We start from the raw sequence: 27,750 nt of genomic DNA on the forward strand, positions 1-27,750 counted from the left end.
TGCACTCCTTGGACTGTAGGTAAAGAGCACCACTATTTTGTTTTTGATTAAACTTTTTTTAAAAGTTGTGTTCATTTATTTTTGTTTTGTTAAACTTTACATCCATAAAGTTAATTTTATCCGTGTAATTACAGTGGGTGTTACATAACTTACATCTATATTCCCAAATTAAAACTATCACAGTTCCAAAAATTTACTTGGAGACCTAGTGTACCCACCTAAAATTTTTGAAATTTACTTTTAAAAATAGGCAACTACAAAGGAATTAGTTGCTACACTTAGGTACTAGAGGGCGCAAGCTTGATGATTGCACCCAGATGCTACCAGGTGCCTCTGGGATAATAATAAAATTCCTAATTTATTACTCTCCTCAATGGTAACATACCAAACAGACCATCCCTTTGGTCCAAATATTTAGGAGTCTTTTTCCTGAATAGATTTTAAAAAGATGGAAACAGTAGGATTGCTATGTATAAAAAAAAACTATCTACTAAACAAGAAATAGTACTGCAAATATAATGTTTACAGAAAATAATTTGGGAAAAATCTTTTTTAAATTAAAAATATATTCATACTATTTATTATACCACTGAACATTTTCACTAAGTGCTCAAGTTTGTATCATCAATTTTTTTTGACTATTTAAAACATAATATCTACTTAATAACAACAACAAGCTAATTGAAATATATATTTACAACTAACACATAAACATCTGTTGTAGAAAAATAGCTTTAGAAATCATTTAATTTAATTATTTGAAATTTCTTTATTTCATGCAATCTACTTAACTGATAATAATTAATAAATAGCCTATTTTTGTAAAGATGGAGGTACATTTTTTCCTAAAACATTCTCTTTGTATTTAAGTTTTTCTACATTTGTCGGATCTTTCAGTAAATCATCTTGTATTCTCTCAAATCTCTGATCTTGTACTGGTTCTGCAAAATAAATTTATTGATTCAGCTTAGAAAAATAGTTTAATTGATGGAGACCATATGAACATTTTATTCAATATAATATCCAGAGAAGTCTGATAGAAAAAAAAATTAAGTTTAATTTTTTTTCTTCATGAAAATTTTTGATATCATAATTTAGGTATTGATTTCTAATCTTTTATTTTGGTGGTTTGTTTACTTCTTAAATAAATGTTGATAATTATCAACCCTATTTTCATATGATACAGTGAAGATGTTTATAGTATGCGATGCGCCAAACTTAAAGACTGCTCTGAACACGAGGCATATGTATAGTTGTGCAGTGTACACAAATATTAGTAGAGTTATATTTGGGCAGTTTACAACTTTAGAATGGACTAGAAGTTTAAATATAAATACTTACTGTTGTAGGGTGTATAACGGTCAGATAAAAGGCTTTCTAAATTGTATCCTACGATTCCAACAACCGCCGCTACCGGTAGAGTCACATAGGCCACGTTCGACCGCAAAAACTGCAATATTATCGGCCACATCTAGAATATTTCAGTTAATGCTATATAATACAACAAAATATGAAACTGAAATAGAAATATTTAATGTCGTTAGTGTTAAGGAATGTACCTTGGAAAAGAATATTTATTTTAAATTACGTTATATAATGTTTAAATTTCAATTATTTTTACACATACAGTGTAACTTAAACATTAAATTTTCTTATTTGGAATAAATAATAAAATTCTCATTCACATTTACAAATTAAAAATCTTGAAAGTTGACAATGACAATGACATTTGACAAATGACATTAACGTCTTTGTACCTGCTCTGTGACTCATCCATTCATGCGCCTGAGACTAATTACCGTAGGACCTGCCTTGCTGGACATTACCCCTCTTTCAAAAGTATATGATCTCGATCTAACATGTTTACACATGCTGCGTCTATCGAATAATTGTTACAGTGTGTAAAAATTACACGTCTGTGTTACGATTTCAATATATAGTTGTGTGTATTACAGGATATTATATAAAACCTTTATCATCCGTCTAAAAAACGAAAGGTACTTTTTAAAATCTTGGCAAAGAGTTTTAATGTCAGAAAAGTGCTCAACATTTTATGAATAAAATTAACTTTGTGAGATAAAATATAATGAAAATACATTTAATTCCTTAATTTTAATAATTTTGACAATAAATGTCATCTGTATCATAAACACAAAAATATTAATTTATTTAATGAGTAATACTGGCTGTTATTGGTGCATTTGTCTGCAAATTAATTTTCAGAAAGTGTGTTCAAAGTGTGTTTCCTCGCAAATGTGTAATAAAACTTCGTATGACATACGTGCGCTTTGATAATTACACCCTCTGTTTCCTTACTATAGATATTGCAGCTCGAGCCAAAAGCGAGAGGCTTTTGGCTCGATCTGTAATATCACCTTGGCTGTAATTTTCAACTTACCACACTTATATCATAATGTACTGTAACAGACTTGGGGATCTTGATATAGAAGAGTAGGTACACCCAAACCTACAAAAGATTTTTATACTCTTTGGAGACATTATGCAGAAAGAACTAACTTATGTACGTGTTTTGTATGACGTGTGTATAAATCTTCTTTTCATTTGAATATTCCTTATTCATTTTTCTTCTTCATAAATATATTTTAAAGGTTTAATACCTGCATCAGTTGTATTGCGTCTTTTAGTAAAACCAGGATGAAACAAGGATAGGTGTATTTGTTGGTGTTAAATATTTTCGATGTGTCAGTTTGCCTCATCCCAAATAAAAAAACGACAGACAATTTCGTTATAATTTTATGGTCCTATTAGATAATGTATCTATATATATAAATGAATTTGCTGTTCGTTAGTCTCGCTGAAACTCGAGAACGGCTGAATGGATTTATCTTATCTTGGTATTGAAATGTTCGTGGAGGCATAGGGAAGGTTTAAAAGATGAATAAAAGTGTCCCCCTACACTGCCCTAGGGTAGGTGTAGGGTAGGGTAGGAGTAGGGTAGGTGTAGGATAGGTGTAGGGTAGGGTAGGTGTAGGGTAGGGTAGGGGTAGGGTAGGGGTAGGGGTAGGGTAGGGGTAGGGTGGGGTAGGGATAGGGTAGGGGTAGAGTAGTGTAGAGTAGAGTTATGGTCTGAAGTGCACATAAGTCAAAGCGAATCTTAACAGTGTCCACTTAGTGTTAATAAAATATATAAGGTAAGTAGGTAATATAATGTATCATTGGATAAAAATAATAATATGACAGTAGTGTTTTGTATTTTATTTTGTCATAAAGTTTATTTTTATATTTTTAGGTCAAAGCTTTTTCTTTTAAAGGAGTAACTAATTTCAAAGATTTAATTTCTTTTAAAAATGCCATTTCTTTTAAATCTTCCGCTATAAGACGCCACTGACAAAAGTAATAAAGGCACCAGCGCTGATGACTCCATCTGCGATTACCTTTCACCGGCCAACCTTTATTTAAAATGGCTAAGGCTAAAACTCAAAGCCGTAAGGCCAGTTAAACAAAAAAATATTTGACATCTCATGTCAAATGTCATATAATTTAAATTTAAACTTTGTTGTGATTTTTTTTCATTCTCAGCTGATATTTGAACTTGAGTAGTGAGTATTTGAAAATAAAGTTGATAAAAACCCTGAAAATATAATATATAAAAGAAACAATTATCTATATAAATCATAGTCAATTAAGATTTGGTTTCAAAATAATGATGCAAACACATTACGTGAACACAATACCACAGTTTCTCTACAGAAGAATGTCAGATTATTCAAATAACATAAACCGAGTAATACTGCGAAATCAGAGCACGAAAGCTACAAAGGAAAAGACTGCCAGTTCAGTGTACCGTACCATGAACATATTTGATAGAAAAGCGAAGATATTACAGAAGGAACGGGCAGCTCAAAGTGAGGATTACCATTTGTCGGAGTACATAAAAGAAGAGGTTGGTTGGCGGACCGCAGATCGAGTTTTCGATATTAAAAGATTGTTTACCAATGCTGTTGAATTGGGTAAGTGGAATTCATTGTCTAATTTTAGTAGTTGCTGTAGGGAGTAACAGTAATCTATTGAACCAATTTTGAAAATAATTTTACCACTGGAAAACCTCGTTATATAAGAGTATCATAGGCTATATTTTATCCCCGTATTCACAAGGGAATAGGAACTATGCGGGTGTGTGTGCAGGGCGTTGGTCGGCATTTTCTTAATTCTCAATGTATGTGAAGACTGCCAATTTGCATTGGGTCAGTGTAGTGGACTATCAGCCTAAACCCTCTCATAGGCGAGGCGAGCCTTACAGTCGCAGGCGGAGGAATCGCCTAGATAGTCGCAGGCGGAGGAATCGCCTGGAAAGTCACAGGCGGAGGAATAGCCTAGATAGTCGCAGGCGTAGGAATCGCCTAGATCATCCAAGGCAGAGAAACTGCTTGTATTGTCGTCTCAGGCGCCTACTTCACCACCTCAGTCACTGCCTCATACACAATCACAGCAAACACGATCCAAGCTGTTTAATTCATCGTAATTAAATAGGTATCCTCTATATTTTCGTAAAGATATATTCAGGAGATTAGTATTAGGTGTGCTTAGATGTTTGTGTGAGCTGCGTCCCTGACTGAGTTAACTTCTATTAAATCAGTCTGTACTGATACATCCGTTGTTTCACTTGTATCCATCAACAATGAATGTGGGTGGTTAATGATGTTGCTCCATTATTTCAGGAGCTGGAAGAGGCTATGTGTCCCGCCACTTCTTACCTGACAGTGTAGAGAGTGTTACACTATGTGATTCCTCACAGACACATTTAGACAAAGCAATTGTGGGTGACGGAGTGAAGTTTAAAAAGGTTGTAGTTGATGAAGAGAATTTTGAAGTGAGTAAGTAGTTCAGAACATTTTTATCAAAGAAACACTATAGAAATTAATTATTAGTTTTGTATTTTGAGCACTTATACCTACTATAGACTAAAATAAAGTAATTTGACAATGTGACTTTAATTTGTAAAAAATTAGTTTCTCACATAGATTTTCTACATGAGTTTTATGCCTGATAAACATTTAAAAATTGATTCATTGAGCTATTTTTGGTTCTCTTGATGTTGATTATGCATAATTATATGGTAATTAGAGCTAAAAGGACAACTGACAGACAAACTCACATTTACATTGATTATACAAATTTTTCAAAGGCAAAAGTTTGTGTTACTTGTGTTGGGTGTAACACTAACATACAGTACATTACTTAGCCCCAAAGTAGGCATTTAGTGTTTTGTGTACTAAAATAGTGGATTTCATCATATTATAATATAATTTACTTTATATACTACATATAAATACTTATATAATGTATAAATACTGGGTGTATTGGAAAACATCCATGCTCAATACACAAATACTTTCCAGTTGAGTCAATCGAAACAAAAAATGTGGATGCAAAAAGCAGTTTGTATGTATTGTATTAAGACTTTTGTAATGTAATTTAACTCCTTCATACCTCTGGATCCCAAAAGCTACTTTTTGACCTGGAATAATCCATGGATCCTGTGGGATTTGTGAAAAGCTGTGCAGATTTTGAACATGAGCAAGACGAAGATCATGATTAATACTCATGTACCGCTCCACCCAGTTATTGTCGTGGACTCTGTGCTCGAAATTGTAGACGAATATGTATACCTAGGACACACAGTCCAGTTAGATAGGTCCAATTTTGAGAAAGAGGTGAATAGCCGAATCCAGCTCGGCTGGGCAGCGTTCGGGAAACTCCGCGACATCTTTTCGTCCGAAATTCCTCAGTGCTTGAAGACGAAAGTCTTCGATCAGTGCGTGTTGCCAGTGATGACATACGGATCCGAGACTTGGTCGCTGACTATGGGCCTTATTAGAAAGCTCAAAGTCACTCAGCGGGCGATGGAGCGAGCTATGCTTGGAGTTTCTCTGCGTGATCGAATCAGGAATGAGGAGATCCGCAGACGAACCAAAGTCACTGACATAGCTCAGCGAGTCGCGAAGCTGAAGTGGCAATGGGCGGGCCACATAGTTCGGAGAGCCGATGGACGTTGGGGTCCCAAGGTGCTGGAATGGCGACCCCGCACCGGAAAGCGCAGTGTTGGGCGACCCCCCACTAGGTGGACCGAGGATATCAAGCGGGTTGCAGGGAGCCGCTGGATGCTGGCGGCTCGAGATCGTTGTGCTTGGAGGTTCATGCAAGAGGCCTATGTCCAGCAGTGGACGTCTATCGGCTGATAAGGTGCAGATTTTATCCTTTTAGTATTTATATTTAATTCATGTTTATTTTCAGTTCCCAGCAAATAGTGTGGACTTGCTAGTATCTTCGTTGGCTCTGCACTGGGTCAATGATTTGCCAGGCTGCTTCGACAGAGTTATGAAATGCTTGAAACCTGATGGGGTAGGTCTTTCATCACATTATTAGTTATTAGTATTCTTCATACAATTTAAGCCATGATTCATAGTATTTTTTAAGTATATAATACTTAAAAAAGGAAAGAATCTGCCATGTCTTTACCCTTTGCTAAGCAAATACCCATTACTGAAAGTTGGGTACAAAAATAGTCCAGTTTTTGATAGATTTTGAAATTTTGTAAACATTATTTAGTTTACAATACAATCTTTGTTTTTTATGTATTAATTTGATGGGGTTTGCTGGATGCAGGCGGCTCAAGATCGTGACATTTCGTCTCATAAAAATCAATATATTCAAAAGTTATCATCTCCATGTTTCGGTCCAAATAATTTTTTTTTCTTATATTCTATATTCTTCATTTAGGTATTCGTAGCGTGCGTGTTCGGTGGAGACACGCTCATGGAGCTCCGCCAGGCGCTGCAGCTGGCGGAGACGGAGCGCCTGGGGGGAGTACATCCCCACATCTCCCCCTTCACCAGGATACGGGACATTGGGGGGTTGCTTAATGCGTGAGTTGCATCTACCTATTCAAAAGGCCCACTGTATCCCTTCTTTTAGGAGGAAGGCCTTTTTTCCTCCTAAAAGAAGAGAGCATAGACCCTCCAGTTATTATCTGCTTTTTGATTGGTCCACTATAGGGCCAGATTTCATGGCCTTTTAAAAGAGAGAATTTTGAGCTTTGACTCCCAATGCAGTTCCAAAGCAGGCTAACAAGCTTTAGCAATGGTGTGCATAGTTTTTATGAGGACCTGTAAATAGTAATTTTCCAATTGTGTTATAAAACGTCGTATGACGTACGTGCTTTGATGATTACAACCTCTGCTTCCTTACTATAGTAATGGATAGAAGCAGGCGTTACTTTGCGGATGTTCATCATGATTATATGTATAATGACTATGTGGATGTGGACGCCCGCGACTTCTCTACAACAAAAGATGTTGACTTTGCAATTGCATGTTGTAGAGTCAACATCTCCTGAGGATGCTCCGGTTTCGGGGTGAAACGCACGCAGAGATGAGATGATAGCAAAATAAATAAATCATTATATAATCCTTACTATAGCTCTCGCCTTCGGCTCGAGCTGCAATATCGCCTCGGCTGTAATTTTCAACTTACCGCACTTATATCATAATGAACTTTTACTGGGTTAGTTGATTAATTTACCATTACTACCATTACAGGGCGGGCTTCACCCTGCAGACAGTGGACGTGGACACGATGACGATCTGGTACCCGTCGCTGTGGCATGTGGTAGGCGACGTGCGCGCGCTGGGCGAGGCCAACGCGGCGTTCAATCGCCCGCTGCGGCTCGACCGCGCCTCGCTCTTCGCCGCCGCCGCTGTGTACGACGAGATGTATGGCAAGGTAGGTGTTCCCAACTGGCGGACGCCCGCGACTTCGTGCGGAATTCAGTTTCTCACAAATCCCGCGGGAACCACGGATTTTTGCGGGATGGAAAGTAGCCTATGTGATAATACAGAGAAAGATCAAATCGCTTCGGTAATTTCAGCCCGATCCGTCCAGTGGTTTGGGCTGTGCGTTGACACCTTTGAGTTTTATGCATAGCTGGGCACCGTTAATCAAATAGTTAACTACGTTAATCGTTAAGCCGCTACAAAAAAAGTTAGCGTCGTTAAACGTTAAAGCGTTTCATTTCGGAAGAATTAACGCAAGTTAACGTTAATCGTTAATCCGTTAATATGATTGTGTAAAAGTGCATTTTTATATCATTGTGTAAGATCACCATTAGATAAATGAAGATGAACACCATCATTTGTTTTTTGTTGATTTTATCTATTATTTTAACCGAAATGTAGTAGTTTGTTGATTTTTATGAAAAAATAAATAAATAACCTTTCAGAAATATTTATTGTTTTTATGTATAGTGTTTAATATTTAAAATAGAAGTATAACAAATCGAATTACTCAAGGCTGACTACTGGGTAGGTACTTTATTGGATTAACGATAAACGGACTTCTGCATATTAACGGAAGTTAACATGTCCGTTAACATTTTTAAAAGTTAACTTAAAAGTTAATCAAAATGTTAACTTCGTTAATTAACGATTAACGGATTACCGAGTTAATGCACAGCTATGGTTTTATGATATATTTAGACTACTGGAAGAAAGTTCCGATATATTCACTGAGTATGGGCCACACAAGAAGGCTCAGGGTCACTATGTGTATGACAAGGTAGATACTTTACCCGACTACGGAAAGGAATTACCACCTGGTGTCACTCGACTAGTCTATGCTGTTCGCTGCCACTGCTGTGTGTGTCGAGATGTATGGCAAGGTAGGTGTTATATACTACTGAAACTCGGACCAATAATAATAGGATCTGTTTCGTACCCAAATTCTCGAACTAAATTGTCTGTCGTTGTTTGAGGGGGATAAGGTAAACTCACACATCGAAAGTATTTAACACCGTTAAATATATTCGTACAATATATTGTATATATACTACACACAACCAAGTCCACTGCTGGTCATTATCATTAAGGAGATGACGATGTCCAGCAGTGGACTTTTATCAGCTAATAATATTTACGATGACAGACAAGTGATTGGCATGTTTGGAATTTGTTCGTCAATCTAACAATGGAATGATTGGTTACCAAAAAAAGTATATAAAGGTTTTAGTTTGTATGGAGGGTGGGCCTATATGTCAAGTAAGCCTAAAAAATCATTTTTATCTTAAAAGAACGTAAAGTATAAGGCTTAAAACCTAAAATATTTTTTTTGAAACACGCATTTCTTTTAATTACTCATATAAAATATTTATTTTTCATTAGCTGACAAAATTAATTAAGAATTTTTATCATGGCAACATGCTCGTAAATCACACCCTGACAGATTGTCAGTGATCTTTGCGTAGTCACGTTCGTATAGAGCGCTTTTAAAGCAAATTATGGAATTGTTTTGTTTCATGCTTCTCTGTCTACAATTTAATGTTTCTTTTTAACTCGTGTCATATTGACATTTGACTATATAACATGACAGCATGAATTCAATTATTTTCACTGGCTGTTTTGAACACTTTTACTGTATTGTCTATGTTCAATTTGTAGACAAGGGAGCGAAACAAAAAAATATTTGTTTTATTGATGCTGGTTCCAAACTTCTAAAAATTGTTTTTTTAAGCAATAATCTGTAAAAGATAGTGCTTGTAAATTATAAATAATAGGCCCATTTAGGAACATGTCTTTCAATCATGTTTTGTAATTCCAGGAAATCCCAGACCGCAAAACCAGGGGTGTTCCAGCCACTTTCCAGATTATAAACTTCCTCGGCTGGAAACCAGATCCGACGCAACCCAAGCCGATGGAGAGAGGCACTGGCGAGCTGTCGTTGAAGGATTTGCACAAAATAGATGAGATTATTAAAGATACAAAGAAAATAGAACTAACTGAGGATGATAAAAAATAAATAGACAGAGTTCTAATCTATAAAAGTCTTTTATTTTACATAATTATATATTTTTCTACAAGAACATGCGAAAACAACGAGACTTCCGATATCGAGACGTTATGTGATGTACGCAACGATATTTTATACTATAGATATGTTACGTGCCTACAAAATCACCGCAAAAAGTGATCTGAATTTAGCTACAAATTTCTGTTTTTAATTTCTTTATACAATTATGTATATAGCTTTTAAAGTCTCTGTACACACAACTCGACGTCGTATACAGTATTTAGGTATCATTTGTTTAAATACCTTTCGTATGCGACTCAATTAAATTAAGACAATTAGCCGCTTTTGTTCGCCTTCGTTTTGACACGCTAGTGACATATCGATATAAAATCTTTGTATGTATGTATATATTTACGAGTATTGTTACAGTCACACGTTATACAAATTAACTGGTTGGATTTCCTCCATCGTCCATTCGTCGTCATCGGATGATTCGTCCATATCTGACAAAAAACGGAAATGTTGGATTAAAAAATTGGACAACGTAGACAGAAAAATCGATAGAGAGAATATACTCGAATACGATTTTGACGTTATAAAAACTATAATATTATACCCTTTTTTGAACACTATATTTGAAACTAACTATGACTATTTTTTTTCGTTTGTTTATTACGAATAGGCTACGAGATTACTGGACCAATTTTAAAAATTCTTTCACCATCCCCCGTATATACACAGGAATTTGCTAGTTACTTATAATTGCGACAAAATGACGCTGTAATTTCATGTTAGTACACTTCGTTTTTAAGGGTATGTCATGGATGCTTTCCATTTGTCTATAAACTTTTCTCTCTCCGGGACGGACAGGTTTTACGTGAAACGTCTATTCCGTTTACTCTACAAAACGCCTCTTTCCTGCTGGCTGGTCTAGTCCTGATATAAAAACTGGATGTGGATTTCAGAATGATCAAAGTTACTTGGCGCCTTTAATAATCATACTCGTGTCTATTCATTTATGAAGGCCATCTCCATCTTTGACCTTATCTATTATGTACTATGTCTAAGGTTACCTGCCCCTGCATTCTGTAAAGTTACAGCAATGTGACATCACTCATTTCCATGGCTCCTTTATTTTTGGTATTTCATAGAAATACCTAAAGATCAAATTCTAATATAACTTGTTATAGGCGAATATTACATCGACGAGTATAACATAGAGGAATTACACCCCTGGAGATGGAAACAATGTAGTGATATAAGGTGCGGTGCAAATCTGCTCAGACCAATGCATCGGGGTATGGCCCCGCGGTTATTTCCTTTCTACCATGTCAGTAACCATTTATTTTCCAGTTCCATATTATCCAGTTAGATTATATTAAGTATAGACACTTAGACAGATATAGGAAACAATCGTATATAGTCAATAAGGTGGGTACTTATAAAAACATTACATTTTGGTTTTGGAATCAGTTTTGGTGGCGGCAGAATCGGTGGTTTATGTAGCGCTGGCGATCTGGTAGCAGTGTTGGCGATTTGCGAATTTACTGTAAAAGAGAAAAAGTTATGTAGCTATAAATTTTCAAGTTCGTTGATGACACTCTCATGATATGCGGGCGATGGGGGGAAAGACTGCGCGGGTGGGTTTTTAATTCATCGCTACACGCCCCCCGGCCCGCGTTGACTATCGAGAGTGTTACGAACGATCTTGCCAAGCTATACATATGCTCTTTTTATTCTTTACAAGTTAGCCCTTGACCACAATCTCACCTGATGGTAAGTGATGATCATCATAGTCTCCTTATCCTTATCCCACTTAAGTGGGGTCGGAAAAATATGTCAATCTTTTCCATTCGTCTCTATTACTCGTCAACTCATCATCCACTCCTTTTAGACACATGTCCTCTTTCACACAATCCAACCATCTCTTCTTTGGCCTTCCTCTCCTCTTATATCCTTCCACTTGTACATTCAACATTTTTCTAGTAATATGACTTTCCTCCCTACGCATTACATGCCCATACCAAGCTAACCTTCTACTCAATTTTCCTGTCACTGGCGCCACCTTCAGACTTCCTCTTATATACTGATTCCTTATTTTATCTGTAAGTGATGATGCAGTCTAACAAATCGCTTGGCGGTACGTCTTTGTCGGAAGGGTGGTAACTAGCCACGGCCGAAGCCTCCTACCAGCCAAAATTGCCATTGTACTGTAAGTACTTCAATTATATATGACTAAGCTAATCCACTGCTAAATAAATAAAATAGTACTTACAGTTTGCTCTCCTCTTTAATTTTTCCATTAATTCGTTTGAAACGGATTGATTTTCTGTAAAATATAAATTAGTGCTTTGAAAAAAAATTAAATGGTAGCCGCTAAATAACTAATTTCGTCATTAATCAAGAGATCTGAAATTAAACTAAATCTTTTTTTAGGTAAATCACAAAACTCACCATTAGATATCTTAGGCCTGTTTACACTAGACGGAGCACTTGGTGACACCGCGGATGAAATGTTCCATGAAGATGAGGAAGTGATTGAATGTTTGCGGTGCTCTGTAACAAAGGACAAACAAAGTCTAGTTGGCATTTTTTCTGCTATAGCACTATGTATCTCGGTCAGCGGCGTGCAAAAGGTTTTTAACTAGGGTAGGCTCTATACAAATTGTAAAAAATGGAAAATTTATCCTCCAATACAGGTTTGAGCGACTACATCGTTTTTCGTCGTTCGAATCTCAGCACCGGTCGACTCGGAATTTCATTTTTTTAATGGGCTGAGGTCTGGTATGGTAGTAGAGTATACCTACGTGGGTAAAGTGGTAAAAAGAAAATTAAAAAAAATGCTTTTGGGGTTCCTTCCCTACATGTACCTAAAGCGAAGATGAATCTTTACCCGTCTCTACCATGTACCATTTTTGTGCAATATAAGGGTTTAATAATAATAATAAGAACCTTTAATTCAGAATTTGTCTGATTGTCCTTTAGAACAAAGACCAAGCTTTTCTACAATTTTCGATCCCTTACAGAAAGTGTCGAGAGTACTAATTTAATCTAACTAGTAAGTCGAGAGTACTAAGTTAGCCGGTGTTATTTTGTTAGGTAATAAGTAGGTATCTTACCATATCGGTTTAATTCTTGTGGTAGCGGCATGCGAGGTTTGGATGGCAGGGTCGGTGACGCAGTGTCTCTATCTAGAACATAAAGGCATCATTAGAACGAAGCATCATCGTTAACATCATCAGCATATGTTCATGGTCATACAGAACCAGAAAAAAAAAGATTGAGGGTAGATGAATAATCTCAATTTCAGTAGGAACACTGCATTGTTATATCTAATTCTGTTTCACTAATATCCTAGGTCCTACAAAAGGCCTATGTCCTGCAGTGGTCGTCCATTGGCTGATATGATGATGATGATGATAATGAATATCCTAGTGCTCATACCCGAGTTTCCGCACTTTGGTCTTTTCTTTTTATTCTCTACACGTCAGCTATTGATTACAAACTCACCTGATGGTAAGTGATGATGAAAGAGAAAAAAAATACAAATATATATAAATACTAGCGGATGCCCGCGACTTCGTCCGCGTGAAACTCGATGTAAACTTTCATCTACCGCTACCCTACCCCTACCCTACTCCTACCCTACCCCTACCCTACCCCTACCCTACCCCTACCCCTACCCTACCCCTACCCTACCCCTACCCTACCCCTACCCTACCCCTACCCTACCCCTACTCTACCCCTACCCTACCCCTACCCTACCCCTACCCTACCCCTACCCTACCCCTACCCTACCCCTACCCTACTCCTACCCTACCCTACCCCAACCCTACCCCTACCCTACCCTACCCCTACCCTACCCCTACCCTACCCCTACCCTACCCCTACCCTACCCCTACCCTACCCCTACCCTACCCCTACCCTGTTTTCTAATTATTATTAATATGAACTTTATACAATAACTTACCAACTTAACAATAACTTTATACAAATCATTTGTATGTATAGTTTTTAATTAACAAATAAAATATAAGGGTTGATCGTAGAGGGGTGAAAATTTAGGGTTGTATGTATTTTTGTATGCTGTGTCATAAAAAAATAAAAACAAAAAATTTTGCCTAAAAAATAAAAAATAAAATTTAGGGGTGGACTACCCTTAACATTTAGGGGTTTGAAAAATAGATGTTGGCCGATTCTCAGACCTACTAAATATGCACAAAAAATTTCATCAAAATCGTTCGAGCCGTTTCGGAGGAGTTCAATGTCGAACACCGAGACACGAGAATTTTATATATTAGATAATATACTAAGGTCACATACCATGTAGTATTCTCCCCCTGTTCACTGACTGACTGATGACCGGGGTCGGCGGGGTGAACATCATTGGAAGATGGCCGGGTGGGGGTTTTGGGTTAACTGTGGAGGAAAAAGTATATAAAACTAAGAAAATCCCTCGTAGTTACAACAAGTAACAAGGTAAAGTATGCGCCTATTACTTGGCAAGTTCGAAGACACTCTGACCATAATATGCGGGTGACGGGGGGAAGGACTGCGTGGGTGTGAAGACGTGCACGCGGGGCATCACCACCCCCCTCCCGGCCCGCGCGGACCATCAGGAGCGTTACGAACGAATTTTCCAAGCTATAACTTTGAGTCTGCTCTGATATTGCAAAATGCTTAGCTGCGCAGAATTTATTAACCCGTCTGGGATATGATTTTGTTTACTGCGCAACAATATACCTTCGCCTCAATGATATTTTATACGAATCTTTTATAATTCATAATTCTTTATTTGCAAATTGTTAAATACAGATCTTGACAGTGTTCAGAGCGGACTTTTTTTTTCTTTTTTTTTATTCTTTACAAGTTAGCCCTTGACTACAATCTCACCTGATGGTAAGTGATGATGCAGTCTAAGATGGAAGCGGGCTAACTTGTTAGGAGGAGGATGAAAATCCACACCCCTTTTGGTTTCTACACGGCATCGTACCGGAACGCTAAATCACTTGGCGGTACGTCTTTGCCGGTAGGGTGGTAACTAGCCACGGCCGAAGCCTGCCACCAGCCAGACCTGGACCAATTAAGAAAATCTCAATCTGCCCAGCTGGGGATCGAACCCAGGACCTCCGTTTTATAAATCCACCGCGCATACCACTGCGCCACGGAGGCCGTTATACTACGAGGAGGACTCTAAGTTTGAAGCGATCTATATCTTAAACTTTTGAGCAGTGGCGTAGCTTGTCTTGGATGGGCCCTGTATCAAAGTTAGATAGGGGCCCAATAGACGAGCGGCAAATCTTTTTATCAGTTTTTTTTTAAGTTTCATCTTCGGAAAACACCAAATTAAGTGAGATTGGGGGTTAAATTTTACTAATTTTAACTTTGACACTTAAGGGGCCTCTGTAGCACAGGGGCCCCGGCATTGATACTGCTGATACGCTGCTAAGTTCTATCAGAATTTTTTTCATCGTAGGTTACCTCAAATAATTACACGTGCATTTATGATGGAGTGATGGTCGACCGCCACTCCGATGCTCAAGCAAAATACTTACTTCTAGTCTCCCTGAGATCTGGCAGTGATTCATAGATTTTGTAGGATCTATCGTTTCTTATGGACTCCCGTTTTTTCAATACTGAAAAATTATGAATGTAAAATTTAAACCCACGTAAAACAGTTTTTATCTTCTAAACGCATTTTTTGCATATTTGTAAGTTCGTTGATAACACTCACTGATATGCGGGCTACAGGGGGAAAGACTGCGCGGGTGTGAAATCGTGCGGGGAAGTTACGTGCATCAGTTGTCGGTTTTTCATTCATCGCTTCACGACCCCCGGGCCGTGCCGAACATCGAGAGTGTTACGAACGAAGTTACTAAGCTTTGTTTTTTTTTTTTACATTATATAGGCTAGCGCTTGGCAGCAATCATGCTTGATAGTAAGCGATGATGCAGCCTATGGTGGAACGCGCTTGCCTAGAAGATGCCTATTCACTCTTGACTTGAATATGCCCATGTTGTAGGTGGTAGGGAAAACGGAAGCTGGAAGGGCATTCCATAATTTCGCAGTGCGGATCAGGAACGAAGATTATTTTATATAATTTTATTATTTTATAATTATTGTTAGCGACGCCGCAAAAGTATGTCCGATCGGTCCGTGAGCTCACCCTGGGGTCATGCCTGAAAATCAGCACTACAGCTCTCAACTGTAGTATCGAGCTGAGGCAGCGCCCCTTTCAGCTGAATTTCTTTATTATATTATTATACTAAGTACAGACAGAGGAACTTTGTAATTTAAGTAGGTATTAAGTAGTTTGTAAGCTCTGTTAGTATTAGTTTGTAATTACTTCTTGTTTTTTTTTTTAATTTGTTTTTTTTTTAGCTGAATAAAGGATTTTATTATTATTATTATACATGCATTCTACTCTCACGCCCGGTACAAAATAAATATATATAAAAGCCAAAGGGAAAATAAATAAACTTACTTAAATACACAAAATAAATAAACTTAAATATATATTACATAAATACATATATGCACCGGGCGGAGGATTCACCCCGGCAGGGAGACCAAACGGCCGGGGGTCAGGGCGACAGGTGGAGAAACCGGCGGACTATCCTAGCCGAGTCCAGCAAGACCGCTTTTTGCATCTTGCCTGCGAGCGAACTGCCACGGAACCCCAGCCGCCTCAGATGGTGAGCGAGGCTGACTGGGATCAAACCGTTGGCAGATATAACGATGGGGATGATTTCAGTGGACTCCACATGCCACATGGCGGTAACCTCGTGAGCCAGATCTAGATATTTACGTTTTTTCTCTGTCTCAGCTCTCACAAGGTTCTCGTCATATGGAATTGTGATGTCCACTAAAAACACCCTCGACTGTGCCCGGTCCAACACCACGATGTCAGGCTTATTCGCAAGAATAGTCCTGTCCGTGATAATGGACCGGTCCCAATAGAGCCGGACTCCGTCGCGTTCAAGCACTGGCACCGGTGTGTACTTGTAATAAGGCAACCTCTGGTCCAGGAGACCGTACGTCAGAGCAAGCTCTTGGTGAAGGATTTTGGCTGCTTGGTTGTGTCTGTGCAGATACTCAGTGTTGGCAAGAGCTGAACAACCCGAAAGGACATGTCTGAGTGACTCGCCGGGATGGCGACAGGCTCGACAGATGTCGTGAGTGCCATCCTTCAGAATGTACTTTCGGTAGTTCCGCGTCTTTACCACCTGATCTTGTATCGCAAAGACAAACCCTTCGGTTTCCCCAAAGAGGTCACCGAAGCGCAGCCACTGCACAGACGCTTTTTTACTGACATGGGGCTCATGAAGAGCCTTAAAAAAAGCGTCCGTGCAGCTCCTTCCCCTTCCATACGGTCTCCCGGTCAGAGATGCTCTGTACCACTGGTTTTTGCCATTCGCTGTTGGCCAAGGATAGCGGGGTGAGTCCTTTATCACATGCTATGACTTCTGTATGCATCGGGGACTCCCTTTTCGTCTCGAAGTAGGTCCTGAGGCTGCATATCTCCCGATTGTGCATGGTCTTGGCGCTAAGTAGACCTCGACCACCACACTTTCGGGGGACATACAATCTCATGACAGACGATTTTGGGTGATGCATACGATAGAGAGTCATAGTCGTGCGGACCCTTCTATCCAGGACGTCTAATTCGGTCTGAGTCCATCTGAGCACGCCAAAGGTGTACATGAGAACAGGCATGACCCAGCCGTTATAAGCTCGAATCTTATTGGCGCCCGACAAATAACTTTTACAGATCTTTGTCAGACGTCGATAAAAACCCTCGCAAACTGACTGTTTCATGTCCGCCTCTTGCACCCCTATAGATTGTGACATGCCCAGATACCGGTAAGATTCAGTTTCAGAAAGGGTCTTGATGTTAAGCAGGTCAGGATTGATCCCGACCGTATGAGTGACCTGACCCCTCTCCACATGCAAGACCGCACACTTGTCTAGTCCCAGCTCCATTCTGATGGAATTACTGAATCTTGTGGTGAGATTCAGTAATTCCTGCAGTCGGGTAGCATTGGGCGCTAGCAGTTTGAGGTCGTCCATGTAGAGAAGGTGAGGTACTTTTGTCCCTCCTCTCCGAAACTGAAAGCCTGTTCCCGAACCCTCTAGTAATGTACTGAGAGGATTCAAGGCCAAGCAAAACCATAGTGGACTCAGACAGTCACCCTGGAAGATACCCCGGCGTATCCTAATCCGGTCATCGGCAGCCGCCAACCGCTCGCCATGGAGACAAAGGATCGTGCTCCATTGCCCCATACATGACCGGAGGAAGTCTTGAACTGTACAATCGATTTTGTACAGCTCAAGGACCCTCAAGAGCCACGAATGAGGCACCGAGTCGAATGCCTTTTTATAGTCAATCCAGGCTGCGGCAAAATTCCGGCGGTTGCGCTTGACCAATTGGCCCGCGACGGAGTCGATGAGAAGGAGCTCCTTGGTACCACGACTACCACCCCGACATCCGTTCTGAGCCCCAGACATGATGTTATTATCGTCTACATGACGAGTTATCTTAGAGCTCAGAACGGATGTCAGTGTCTTATAGATGGTAGTAAGACACGTGATGGGGCGGTATTTTGAGGGATCTACGGTGTCGGTGGTCTTTGGAGCTAAATGAGTGATCCCGGTGGTGAAAAGGTTCGGGAGTGTCCCTTGCTCGAGAGCCTCTTGTAATTGGCGAGCCAAGGTGACATGGCAAGTCGAGAACGCCTTCAGCCAGTAGTGATGCAGTCCGTCGGGCCCCGGACTTTTCCAGTTCGCGGCCCGCCTTACTGCACCAACTACATCCTCCATAGAGATGGCGACTGGGTTCATCGGCCTGATTGCGGCACATGTCTCCTCTATCGCCGAAATCCAAGGACCCTCATCGTGCTCTACCTCTCTTGACCATATGTTTCGCCAAAAAGCGATAAGGTCAGCCGGATTCGGCTGTGGAGAGGTAGAACTGACTGCAGGACACTCCAATCTGTTGTAGAACCTTTTCTGATCACTCGAGAAAAGACGATTTTGCTGAAATCGCTCAACTCTTTCCGAGTATCGTCGTATGCGGTTCCCCCATGCAGCGATTTTCTGCTTCAGGTCGTCGATGCGCTCCGTCAGTTTTAGGGTTATGTCCGGCTGATCCAGCCTAACCCCGAGCCCGTTAAAGGCTATTCTGACGGAGCGCACAATCCTTGGCCTTCTATTGCCCAACCTGAAGCATAGCAGTCTGCCAATGAGGCCTCTGGCAAGGGTGATACGGCGTTCTATCCTTCTCTTCCAGGCTGGTTCTGCTCTGATGTTATTAACAGAACGCCCCGGGCGTCCAGATTCCTTGGTTTTGATACCAATGAAACGGTGGACGGTTAGGGCTGCCCCGAAAAGGATAGAAGCCGTATCATCCAGACCAGTGCTGCCCGCCAGATGTTGGGGCAGCATTTTGTTGACAGCCTCAATGACATCCCGCGTCGCTATATTTAGCGCAATACGGGAGAGCCGCGGACGATTCTCTAGAGGAGCATTACGGATTTCAGCAATCGTCTCTTCTAGGATCCTTCTCATCCGCTCTAAATCAAGGGAGACGGTTCCCTCAGTGTCCTCCTCCTCTGCATGCAAATCTTGGGACATAGGTTCAGTCTCTTCGCGGACAGGCGCCGCCGGTGAGACGATTTGCTCTGCAGAAGAGGTTAGCACTTCGGGAACAGCCTCACGTCGTAATCGTTCGAGCTCGGTCGCGTTGAAGATGTTAGAACGCTGAATAAACCGAGCTCGATCTGCTAGGTTCTGTTCCGTGACAGTTAAGTGCGGCTCAAGCAGCAAGAACTCGCGGTACATTGCTGCTCGGTAGCCAGTCCGTCCGGTTTCTCCCCCTGTAGCCCTGTAGTACGCGCGCATGACATTTTTATTCATGTCGCATGTCCATTTCATGCGCCGTATTTTTATTATTATTATTATTATTGTATTGCCATTATTATTATTATTATTATTATTGTAGAAGAACCGAAACGCTTCGTACGTGTCCAGGGAACATCAACTACGTGTGGATGCAGACCTCTGCGATGCCTGGCAGTTCTATGGTAAAAAGGTGACGAGGGAACTAGATCGAAAAGTTCCTGAGCGCACTCTCCAAAATAAATCCTGTAGAACACCGACAGACAGGCAAGCACAGCTGTAGTCTAAGTTCCAAGAAGGTAGGTCTGGCCCTAAAGAAGTTAATCATAATGCTGGCTTACCCACCTGGTGTACGCACTGGAGTGGGCAGACGTCTGGTCTGCGGACTTCGTGACGGCATCGGAGGAAGCGGGTGGAAGGGTAATGGCGGATTGTTTGGTACTGTTGATACTGGAAATTTCATCATATATATAAGTAAAATAGAAGAATAATAAGATTTAGTTCAATATTATAAAGCTGAAGAGTTTGTTTGTTTGTTTGTTTGTTTGAATGCGCTAATCTCAGGAACTACTGGTGCGATTTGAAAAATTCTTTCAGTGTTAGATAGTCTATTTATCGAGGAAGGCTATAGGCTACATAATATCCCTGTATTTCTACGGGAACGGGAACCATGCGGGTGAAACCGATCGGCGTCAACTAGTTTTAAAAATAAAATAATTTTTAATAAAGTTCAAAAAAATCTTTATTAAAAATATTTTGTCTGTCTGCCAGTCTGAATGTCTGTGCTAATCTTTGGAAGGGCTGAACTGAATTTGATAGGAGTATCACTGGGAGATAGAGGAGATTATGGAGCAACATATATTAGGCTATTTTTTATGCCGGAATATGCATTTGTGAAAAAATACGTGAAGTCCCAGCATAGTCCTTTGCTAAAGCCTATACAATAAACTAATATTATAAAAAGTTTATGAGGTAATCTCTGGATCTACTGAACCGATTATGAAAATTATTTCACCAATGGAAAGCCTCCGTGGCACAGTATGCGCGCTGGATTTACAAGACGGAGGTCCTGGGTTCGATCCCCGCCTGGGCTGATTGAAGTTTTCTTGATTGGTCCAAGGCTGGCTGGTAAAGACGTACCGTCAAGAGATTTAGCGTTCCGGTACGATGTCGTGTAGAAACACAGAGAGGTGTGGATTTTCATTCTACTCCTAACAAGTTAGCCCGCTTCCATCGTAGATTGCATCATCAATTACCATCAGGTGAGATTGTAGTCAATGGCTAAATTGTAATAAGAATAAAAAAGCCACATTATTTGAGGGTATTGGGCTGTACTATAGGTATAATGACTACTATCTCCGTATTCCCACAGGAACAGGAACTACGCGGGTAAAACCGCGGACAGTCTGCTAGTTAAAAAGTTAACCTTGTTTTCCTCGCTGTAGCAGCATCTGTTGAGTTGCAGATGCGGTCAAAGTTGAGGATTTGTGTCCTAAAAAGAATACATAAATATTATTTTATCGATCATTTATCTAATCCTACCAATATTATAAACGCAGAAGTTTTTTATGGATGTTTGTTTGGATGTATATTTGGATATTTGCTAATTTTTAACGCTGCTGTATTGAACCGATTTGGCTGAAATTTAAAACGAAGATAGTTAATATCCGGGATTAACATATACGCTACCTTTTATCCCGAAAAAATCTATGGTTTTTGCGAGATTTGTGAAAAACAGAATTCCACCTAAACTTAAGTCTGGTAGTAAGTACCTAACTAATTATGTACGCGGCTGAAAATTGCTCGCATACAGTATTTTTTTTTGGCATTCAACTTTATATCACTTGAAGTTAGAGTAACTATATGACCATGGATCAAAAGCCTGTCTTCAGTTTATGAAACTGCTCCTACTTTAAACAGTGGCGTAGCGTGCTTTCGAGGAGCCCCGTATCAATTAGTTGGGGGCCCAAAGTAAGTCTAAAGATTTTTGACAAAAGAAATAAAAATGCTCGCTTAAAATAAATATGACAGTAACTTAACCTACTATGTAAAAAGTTTCCAACTTTTGGGTTTTAGGTTTTTTGTAAACAATTTTGTCGGTGAAAGCTGTTATTATTTTACCTTGTATATCATTAGGCAGCGGCAAAGGAGGACGTTGTCTCTTCGGTAGCGTAGAAGTAGGAGGAGGTTCCGGTTTTTCTAAAAAAAAAAAACTAATATTAAGAAATATAATACTATAAAGAGGTAAAGGTTATGAGGTTATGTTTGCATTGAATAGGTTCTGAAAGTGCTGGACTAATTTATTAAGAAAGAATTTTACCTAAAGTTCCATTAGAGAGCTAAAAGCTCGCGCAATAACATTGATTTCTGACTAGCGTATTTTTTTCGCATATACGGTCCTTTCAGCATATGCGCTTCAAAAAACCGACTCGTGTCAAAAGTTCTCAGATCTGTCATTCGCATACATCTTGTTTTGGAAGCGTTACGGTTTGTAGAAAGAGAAACGACGTGCCACTTGGCTAAGGCCCCAGACATATTTTGGCGTGTTCGCTCGAACCGGTGGTGTCGTGTCAGTATCAACATAGACGAAGAAACATTACTATTTGCCGTCAGCGTCGACTGAGAGCTTAGAAGCGTGTCAACGCTCGTACGAGTTGAGCGTGTGCCAAAAGGCGCGCCTATACGCGCCTATATGCGCTTCCAAAAACGAGCTCATACGCGCGTATAAAACGCCAGTCTGAAACAACTCTATATCGTGTCCTATGACTCGCATATGCATTACGTGTCTAACCCGCATTAGAATTTATCTCTCTCTGAAACTCATCTGTTATTTATTAGTGACTAGCTGACGCCCGCGACTTCGTCCGCGTGGAATTCAGTTGTTCACAAATCCCGCGGGAACCATGGATTTTTCCGAAATAAAAAGTAGCTACTCAGGGGCTAGGGGATAACCTCAAGCTACGGGGGCCCTCGAATCCTTACCATAAAATTGCATAAGAACTGAAATTAGAATATTTCGAAAACGTAAAGGAGTTGATGATAAAGTAGCTTAGCATTTGTATGTATTTAATATTTTTATTTATAAAACTTAATCAGTTTAGGTTAGTGGGGCATAATTTTTGAAGTGAAACTTCTTTAGGCGCATGAGATTAAAATTTTTACAGATGTAACGTCACGCCGGCATGCAACGGAAGTGTCGAAAAAGAGAGAGAGAGCGATCGAGACCGATTGAGAGAGACAGGGCAGGGCGGACGTAGCATAAAGCAACTAGCCGTGGAGTGAGAGTAGGGAGCAAGCAAGTGAGAAAGATTGAAAGAAAAAGTGAGAAAGAGCGAACGTCGTATCACGCACGGTGCTATGGAGTGAGAGGTGGGAGAGAGCTATAGTGAGAAAGATTGAACGAGAGAGAGAAATCGCGCAATGTAAATATTAAAGAAATAAATTGAAATAAATAAATTTATAATTTACATTAATTTTCAACACTTTTTATATTTTAATGACAATGAAATTCCTAACCTATCTTCCTTTTTCCCTTCCTCTTAGTCTCGGAAATCTAAAGTTTTAGATTTGTATAAATATAAACAAGATTTATAAATTAGTTCGCCAAAGAAGTTTTACTTCTGACATGTGTACTTTGTATGCACGCATTTTTTTTTATTTGCACCAGGGCCCTTGGTTACCTAGTTACGCCACTGACCACAGTTGCAGTGTGGAAGCAGCAAAGCAGGCAACATTTAAGTTTTCAATTATGTAGAGTATATTATTTTAACTAGTGTACATTTTAATTAACCAATGAGGGAAGTAGATTAAATAAACTTGATAAAAAATTAATCAGTTAATACTATCCGGCCGCAATATAGGCAACCTATTTGCAACATGGCAATGTGAATAATTTCATTTATTTATTATCACACTAATATTATATGGCTGAAAGTTTGTCTCAAATAAATAACAGATGAGGGTATATATTTATTATGCCGGATCTCGTACTATTGCACACTACGTGTCTGCCTATTTTCCTTGCTACTTCCCAATGCTACTCGTCGAGTATGGCAGGCACGTATACTTACTTTCAGGTCTGTTGGTAACGTCTTTGACACACTCGTACTCGTATAAGGAAGACGTGTGGTTTTGTTCTCCAGGCTTTGCTGTGATTGTGTTCAGCCGGCTAGGCGCGGGCTGGTATGGATCTAAAAGCAACATCACTATCAACCTATATTCAGCTCACTGGTGAGCTCGAGTCTCCTGTCAGAATGAGAGGGGCTAGGCCTTAGTCCACCACGCTGGTCAACACGCGGAGAATTAAGAAAATAATCTGGTATGCAGGTTTCCTCACGATGTGTTTTCCTCACCGTTTGAGACACGTGATGTTTAAATTATTAAAATGCACATAACTGAAAAGTTGGAAGTTTAACTAACTGGAGGACTTGGACTTGGACTTGGAGGTAAACTTCTTTTAATACAGGTCCAGTAGGTTCCAGATACGAGTATGTTCATATAAGAAACGTAAACATTGTTAAACAATTTCGGATCTTGGAGATTCTATGCCATATTCCCTCTTCTATAAGGAGGGAGGCGTGGCTCTATAGTGGTTCGTTAAAATCGGCTGATAATTAAAATACATATATTATATAGGTTCCGAGACTTGATGCTAACTGTGGGCCTCATAAAAAGGCTCAGAGTCACACAGCGGACGATGGAACGAGCTATTTTAGGAGTATCTCTGCGTGATCGAATCAGAAATGAGGAGGTAAGCAGAAGAACCAAAGTCACCGACATAGCTCAACGAGGTGCGAAGCTAAAGTGGCAATGGGCGGGGCACATAGTTCGAAGAGCCGATAGACGTTGGGGTCTTGAAGTGCTGGAATGGCGACCCCGCACTAGTAAGCGCAGTGTTGGTGGACTGACGACATCAAGCGAGTAGCAGGGATTCGCTGGATGCAGGCGGCTCAGTATCCTGATGTTTGGAAGTCCCTACAAAAGGCCTATGTCCTGCAGTGGACGTCCATCGGCTGATATGATGATGATGATTATATAAATAGAAATAGATAAAAATATAGCACTTACTCGTGTTTTCTGAATGCGCCATATTGTTATTGATGTTGCAATGTGTCGGATTTGCAGACTTTAGTCGCACTAGAACAAAATATTGCTCAGTAACTCGACATTTCTTTATTACATTCTTAACAACCTATAGTTTGAGAGGAGGCAATTTTGTTTATATTTTTGCAATGGGCAGGAAACATAGTTCGAAGAGCCGATGGACGTTGCTAGGACCAACGACATCAAGGGTGCTGCTGTATTCTGGCGACTCGAAACCGTGGTGTTTGGAAGTCCATGAAAGAGGCCTATATCCAGCAGTGATAATGAAAAATTTTTTAGAATAGTTTTAAATCAAATGCAGCATCTGTCACAGTAAATTTTTTACTATTGAACATAGGTATCTATTCTAAGGCCTCATTCGCACGAAAGTTTTTTAACGGACGTTAAAAAAGCGTAAAAATGTATACGTTTTTACCACCTTAGGTCACATCTACACTTACCATCAGGTGAGATTCGATCACGATCTCACCTGATGGCGTGAGCTTATTCCATATAAAACAAAAATGAATAGACTATAGTCGGGTAAATACTTACTTTTCCGCAAGTACAGACAGAAGCACAGCGTTTGGCAGAGTAGTAAGACCAGTACGCTTGCGCCGATCGCGACGTAAATCCAAACATCTGCAGAAGAAAACGTGTGAACTTTATTCCTTAATCCTTAAGAATTTCCAATGACACCTTATTTATCAAAATTGGCATGGTGGTATATTTAAACCTTAAAAATAGTAGATCGAGAGCTGCGACAGTACAACATACGTCAAATTAGGGAATTAGCCTGTTCAATCTACACTAATATTATATATCTAAAGAGTTTGTTTGTTTGTTTGATTGAACGCGCTAATCTCAGGAACTTCTGGTCCGATTTGAAAAATTCTTTTTGTGTTAGATAGCCCACTTCTCGAGGAAGGCTATATTTTATCCCCGTATTCCTACGGGAACGGGAACCACGCGAGTGAAACCGCGCGGCGTCTACTAGTATTATAATGTAATAATATGATAATATCAACAAAAGTTATTATGACATTCAAAATTTTAATGGTTATGGACATTTTGTAATTTATTTTTGTAAATAAACAATCATTCATTCATTTATAGATTAAAAATAATTAATTCATTCAATTATTGAAATATTTTTTAATCAAACCAAATTTTACTTTGAGGTATTATTGGTGGCGTTGTTTCTGCATCAGCTTGTTTTGTTTCTGTTGGTGCTTTCTTTGTTGAGTTTGTCTGAGGTTGTGTTTCTGACGTCGCTACTGAAGGGTTAGCTCCCTGATATGTTTGATCATTATTATCTGTAAGGAACAACAAACATAAATTAATGTGTAATAAAAATTTCAAGTATTAATTTTTTTATACAGTGTTGAGTATTTCCCATAACTTAAAGGTTTACGAATCCAATTATAGGAGCCGAAGTTCTTAGTTAATTTTTTTTTAAATAACGATCCATGTATTTAATATCGATATAAAAAGATATATTTTTTAGTCCGAAAATATTAATTTTAGTTATGTTCCTCAGACATTTTTAATTAATTTTCCTTAAAGAATATAACCCTAGAGTTATGGAAAAAACTCCCGAGCACCCTGTATAGTAACTTATATCTAATCGACAGAGCGACTCTATTATTACTATAGTCTATAGGTTTGCGCTTAACTACAATCATGCCTGAACGAAAGCAATGATGAGGTCTGCGATGGACGCGCTTGCCTTAAAAATGCCTATTTACTCTTGCCTTGAAGGTCGGAAATAAATAAAAAACTGGCCATGTGCGTGTCGCGCCACACGCAGTGTATGTAGGGTTCCGTAGATTAAATGAGCACTTTAAACCCTTTTATTGCAAAAATACCGACACCATCACTATCACACTGTATGGGATAGACGAGAAGAAAACACTGGTACATGTAGGGAAGGAAACCCAATTTTTTGTTTGACAACTGTTTCTTTTTAATTAACAACGGAATTAGTATGCAATTTTCAATTTCTAATTTTGTTTTTTAAGTAGGTCGATTATTTACTAGGTATTGCTACATAGCTGTTATAGTTTTCCTTGTAGTTTTATAATATATCCTACTTCCGTGAATTAACGTTTAGCTGGTAGAAGGGACCCACACATTTGATTGTAATAAAATGTGATAATAAATAGCACTTCAAACGTTAATATTTTACAAACGGATTCCTAATAAAGTGTTTCCAGATCCACAATATTTTATAAAGACCTATCTAACACACCCCCACACTATGAGATAAACAAAAAAAAAAACTCCATTTTATGTGTAGTGGAGGTACCCTAAAAAATACTTTTGTAGATGTTATTTTACGACTTTGTCAACATTTTTAATTTTGGGCTGTACTTTTAAATATCTCTATTTGGGGCTAATATGAGAAAACATGTCATTGTCAGTTGCCAGATAGTTTCGATGCAACTCATAAAATTTGATTTTTCGAAGGTTTAGTTCTAGTACTCGAAGTACCTATTGGATTTTTTGCCTCAGCTTTAGGTGGGTTGCAAACTAATGTTTGACTGTAATATCAGATTTTAATTTAGAACACCCTGTTTATTATTTTCAATAAAAATATTAAATCACTTACCCGATGTAGCTAATGCACTGAGTATTATCACTGAATACACAACAAATACACTAGGACCCATATCAGAATTGTTAATAATGACAATAAACATATAATATATACTAAAATCACATCTTCCGTTGACTATCCCATATTATTTCACTGTAAATAATGCAATATGGATTTTTAAATCTGTAGGGTGACAAATATTTATGTTAATAAGGTATATTCTTTTTTATTTCCCCATTACAGCATAATGCCATTAAATTTTGGTCCCGCAGTTCTAAAGATTACTTTTTAATTTAGCGTATAAATAATAGGTAGGGAGAACAACTTACAACACGAGCGGAGAAGGGGAGTGTTAATCGGTTGTCAAGGAA

General features: G+C 39.1%; 3 protein-coding genes across 4 annotated transcripts; 1 reads left to right on the forward strand and 2 right to left on the reverse strand.

Moving 5' to 3' along the window:
* Window positions 1-800: 800 nt before the first annotated feature.
* Window positions 801-1,718, reverse strand: LOC112045121 (small integral membrane protein 12). Its single transcript, XM_024081202.2, has 3 exons — window positions 1,560-1,718; window positions 1,342-1,471; window positions 801-941 (listed from the first exon to the last, which is right to left on the reverse strand). Exons 2-3 carry the CDS (start codon window positions 1,469-1,471, stop codon window positions 814-816), a joined length of 258 nt encoding a protein of 85 aa, XP_023936970.1. The 5' UTR covers window positions 1,560-1,718; the 3' UTR covers window positions 801-813.
* A 1,786-nt stretch (window positions 1,719-3,504) lies between these two features.
* On the forward strand, window positions 3,505-9,835 carry LOC112045118 (arginine-hydroxylase NDUFAF5, mitochondrial). The gene is made up of 6 exons (XM_024081200.2): window positions 3,505-3,971; window positions 4,680-4,831; window positions 6,256-6,363; window positions 6,742-6,887; window positions 7,560-7,743; window positions 9,613-9,835. Exons 1-6 carry the CDS (start codon window positions 3,665-3,667, stop codon window positions 9,808-9,810), a joined length of 1,095 nt encoding a protein of 364 aa, XP_023936968.1. The 5' UTR covers window positions 3,505-3,664; the 3' UTR covers window positions 9,811-9,835.
* Window positions 9,821-27,549, reverse strand: LOC112045117 (WAS/WASL-interacting protein family member 1). 2 transcript variants are annotated; one of them, XM_024081198.2, is made up of 15 exons: window positions 27,392-27,549; window positions 25,956-26,096; window positions 25,336-25,422; window positions 24,766-24,834; window positions 23,769-23,888; window positions 21,820-21,897; window positions 21,125-21,190; window positions 20,044-20,148; window positions 15,357-15,437; window positions 14,125-14,220; window positions 12,921-12,992; window positions 12,256-12,357; window positions 12,077-12,130; window positions 11,256-11,348; window positions 9,821-10,304 (listed from the first exon to the last, which is right to left on the reverse strand). In XM_024081198.2, exons 1-15 carry the CDS (start codon window positions 27,480-27,482, stop codon window positions 10,231-10,233), a joined length of 1,329 nt encoding a protein of 442 aa, XP_023936966.1. In that variant the 5' UTR covers window positions 27,483-27,549; the 3' UTR covers window positions 9,821-10,230. The 2 variants fall into 2 exon arrangements, with proteins under 2 accessions (XP_023936966.1, XP_023936967.1); XM_024081199.2 differs by lacking the exon at window positions 24,766-24,834.
* Window positions 27,550-27,750: the final 201 nt, after the last annotated feature.

The sequence above is a fragment of the Bicyclus anynana genome, chromosome 8 (genome assembly GCF_947172395.1).
Source record: "Bicyclus anynana chromosome 8, ilBicAnyn1.1, whole genome shotgun sequence".
In the NCBI taxonomy this organism is placed as follows: Eukaryota; Metazoa; Arthropoda; class Insecta; order Lepidoptera; family Nymphalidae; genus Bicyclus; species Bicyclus anynana.

What these genes read in the sequence shown, in the direction of transcription:
- LOC112045121 (XM_024081202.2), bottom strand. Translation starts at nt 1,471, where the DNA reads ATGTGGCCGATAATATTGCAGTTTTTGCGGTCGAACGTGGCCTATGTG. An exon ending in CCGTTATACACCCTACAACA is followed by an intron (nt 942 to 1,341) that starts GTAAGTATTTAT and finishes TTTATTTTGCAG; the next exon opens with AACCAGTACAAGATCAGAGA.
- LOC112045118 (XM_024081200.2), top strand. Translation starts at nt 3,665, where the DNA reads ATGATGCAAACACATTACGTGAACACAATACCACAGTTTCTCTACAGA. An exon ending in TTGATGAAGAGAATTTTGAA is followed by an intron (nt 4,832 to 6,255) that starts GTGAGTAAGTAG and finishes GTTTATTTTCAG; the next exon opens with TTCCCAGCAAATAGTGTGGA. An exon ending in ATTGGGGGGTTGCTTAATGC is followed by an intron (nt 6,888 to 7,559) that starts GTGAGTTGCATC and finishes CTACCATTACAG; the next exon opens with GGCGGGCTTCACCCTGCAGA.
- LOC112045117 (XM_024081198.2), bottom strand. Translation starts at nt 27,482, where the DNA reads ATGTTTATTGTCATTATTAACAATTCTGATATGGGTCCTAGTGTATTT. An exon ending in GGCGCATTCAGAAAACACGA is followed by an intron (nt 23,889 to 24,765) that starts GTAAGTGCTATA and finishes TGTTGCTTTTAG; the next exon opens with ATCCATACCAGCCCGCGCCT. An exon ending in CACTCCAGTGCGTACACCAG is followed by an intron (nt 15,438 to 20,043) that starts GTGGGTAAGCCA and finishes ATAATTTTTCAG; the next exon opens with TATTGAAAAAACGGGAGTCC.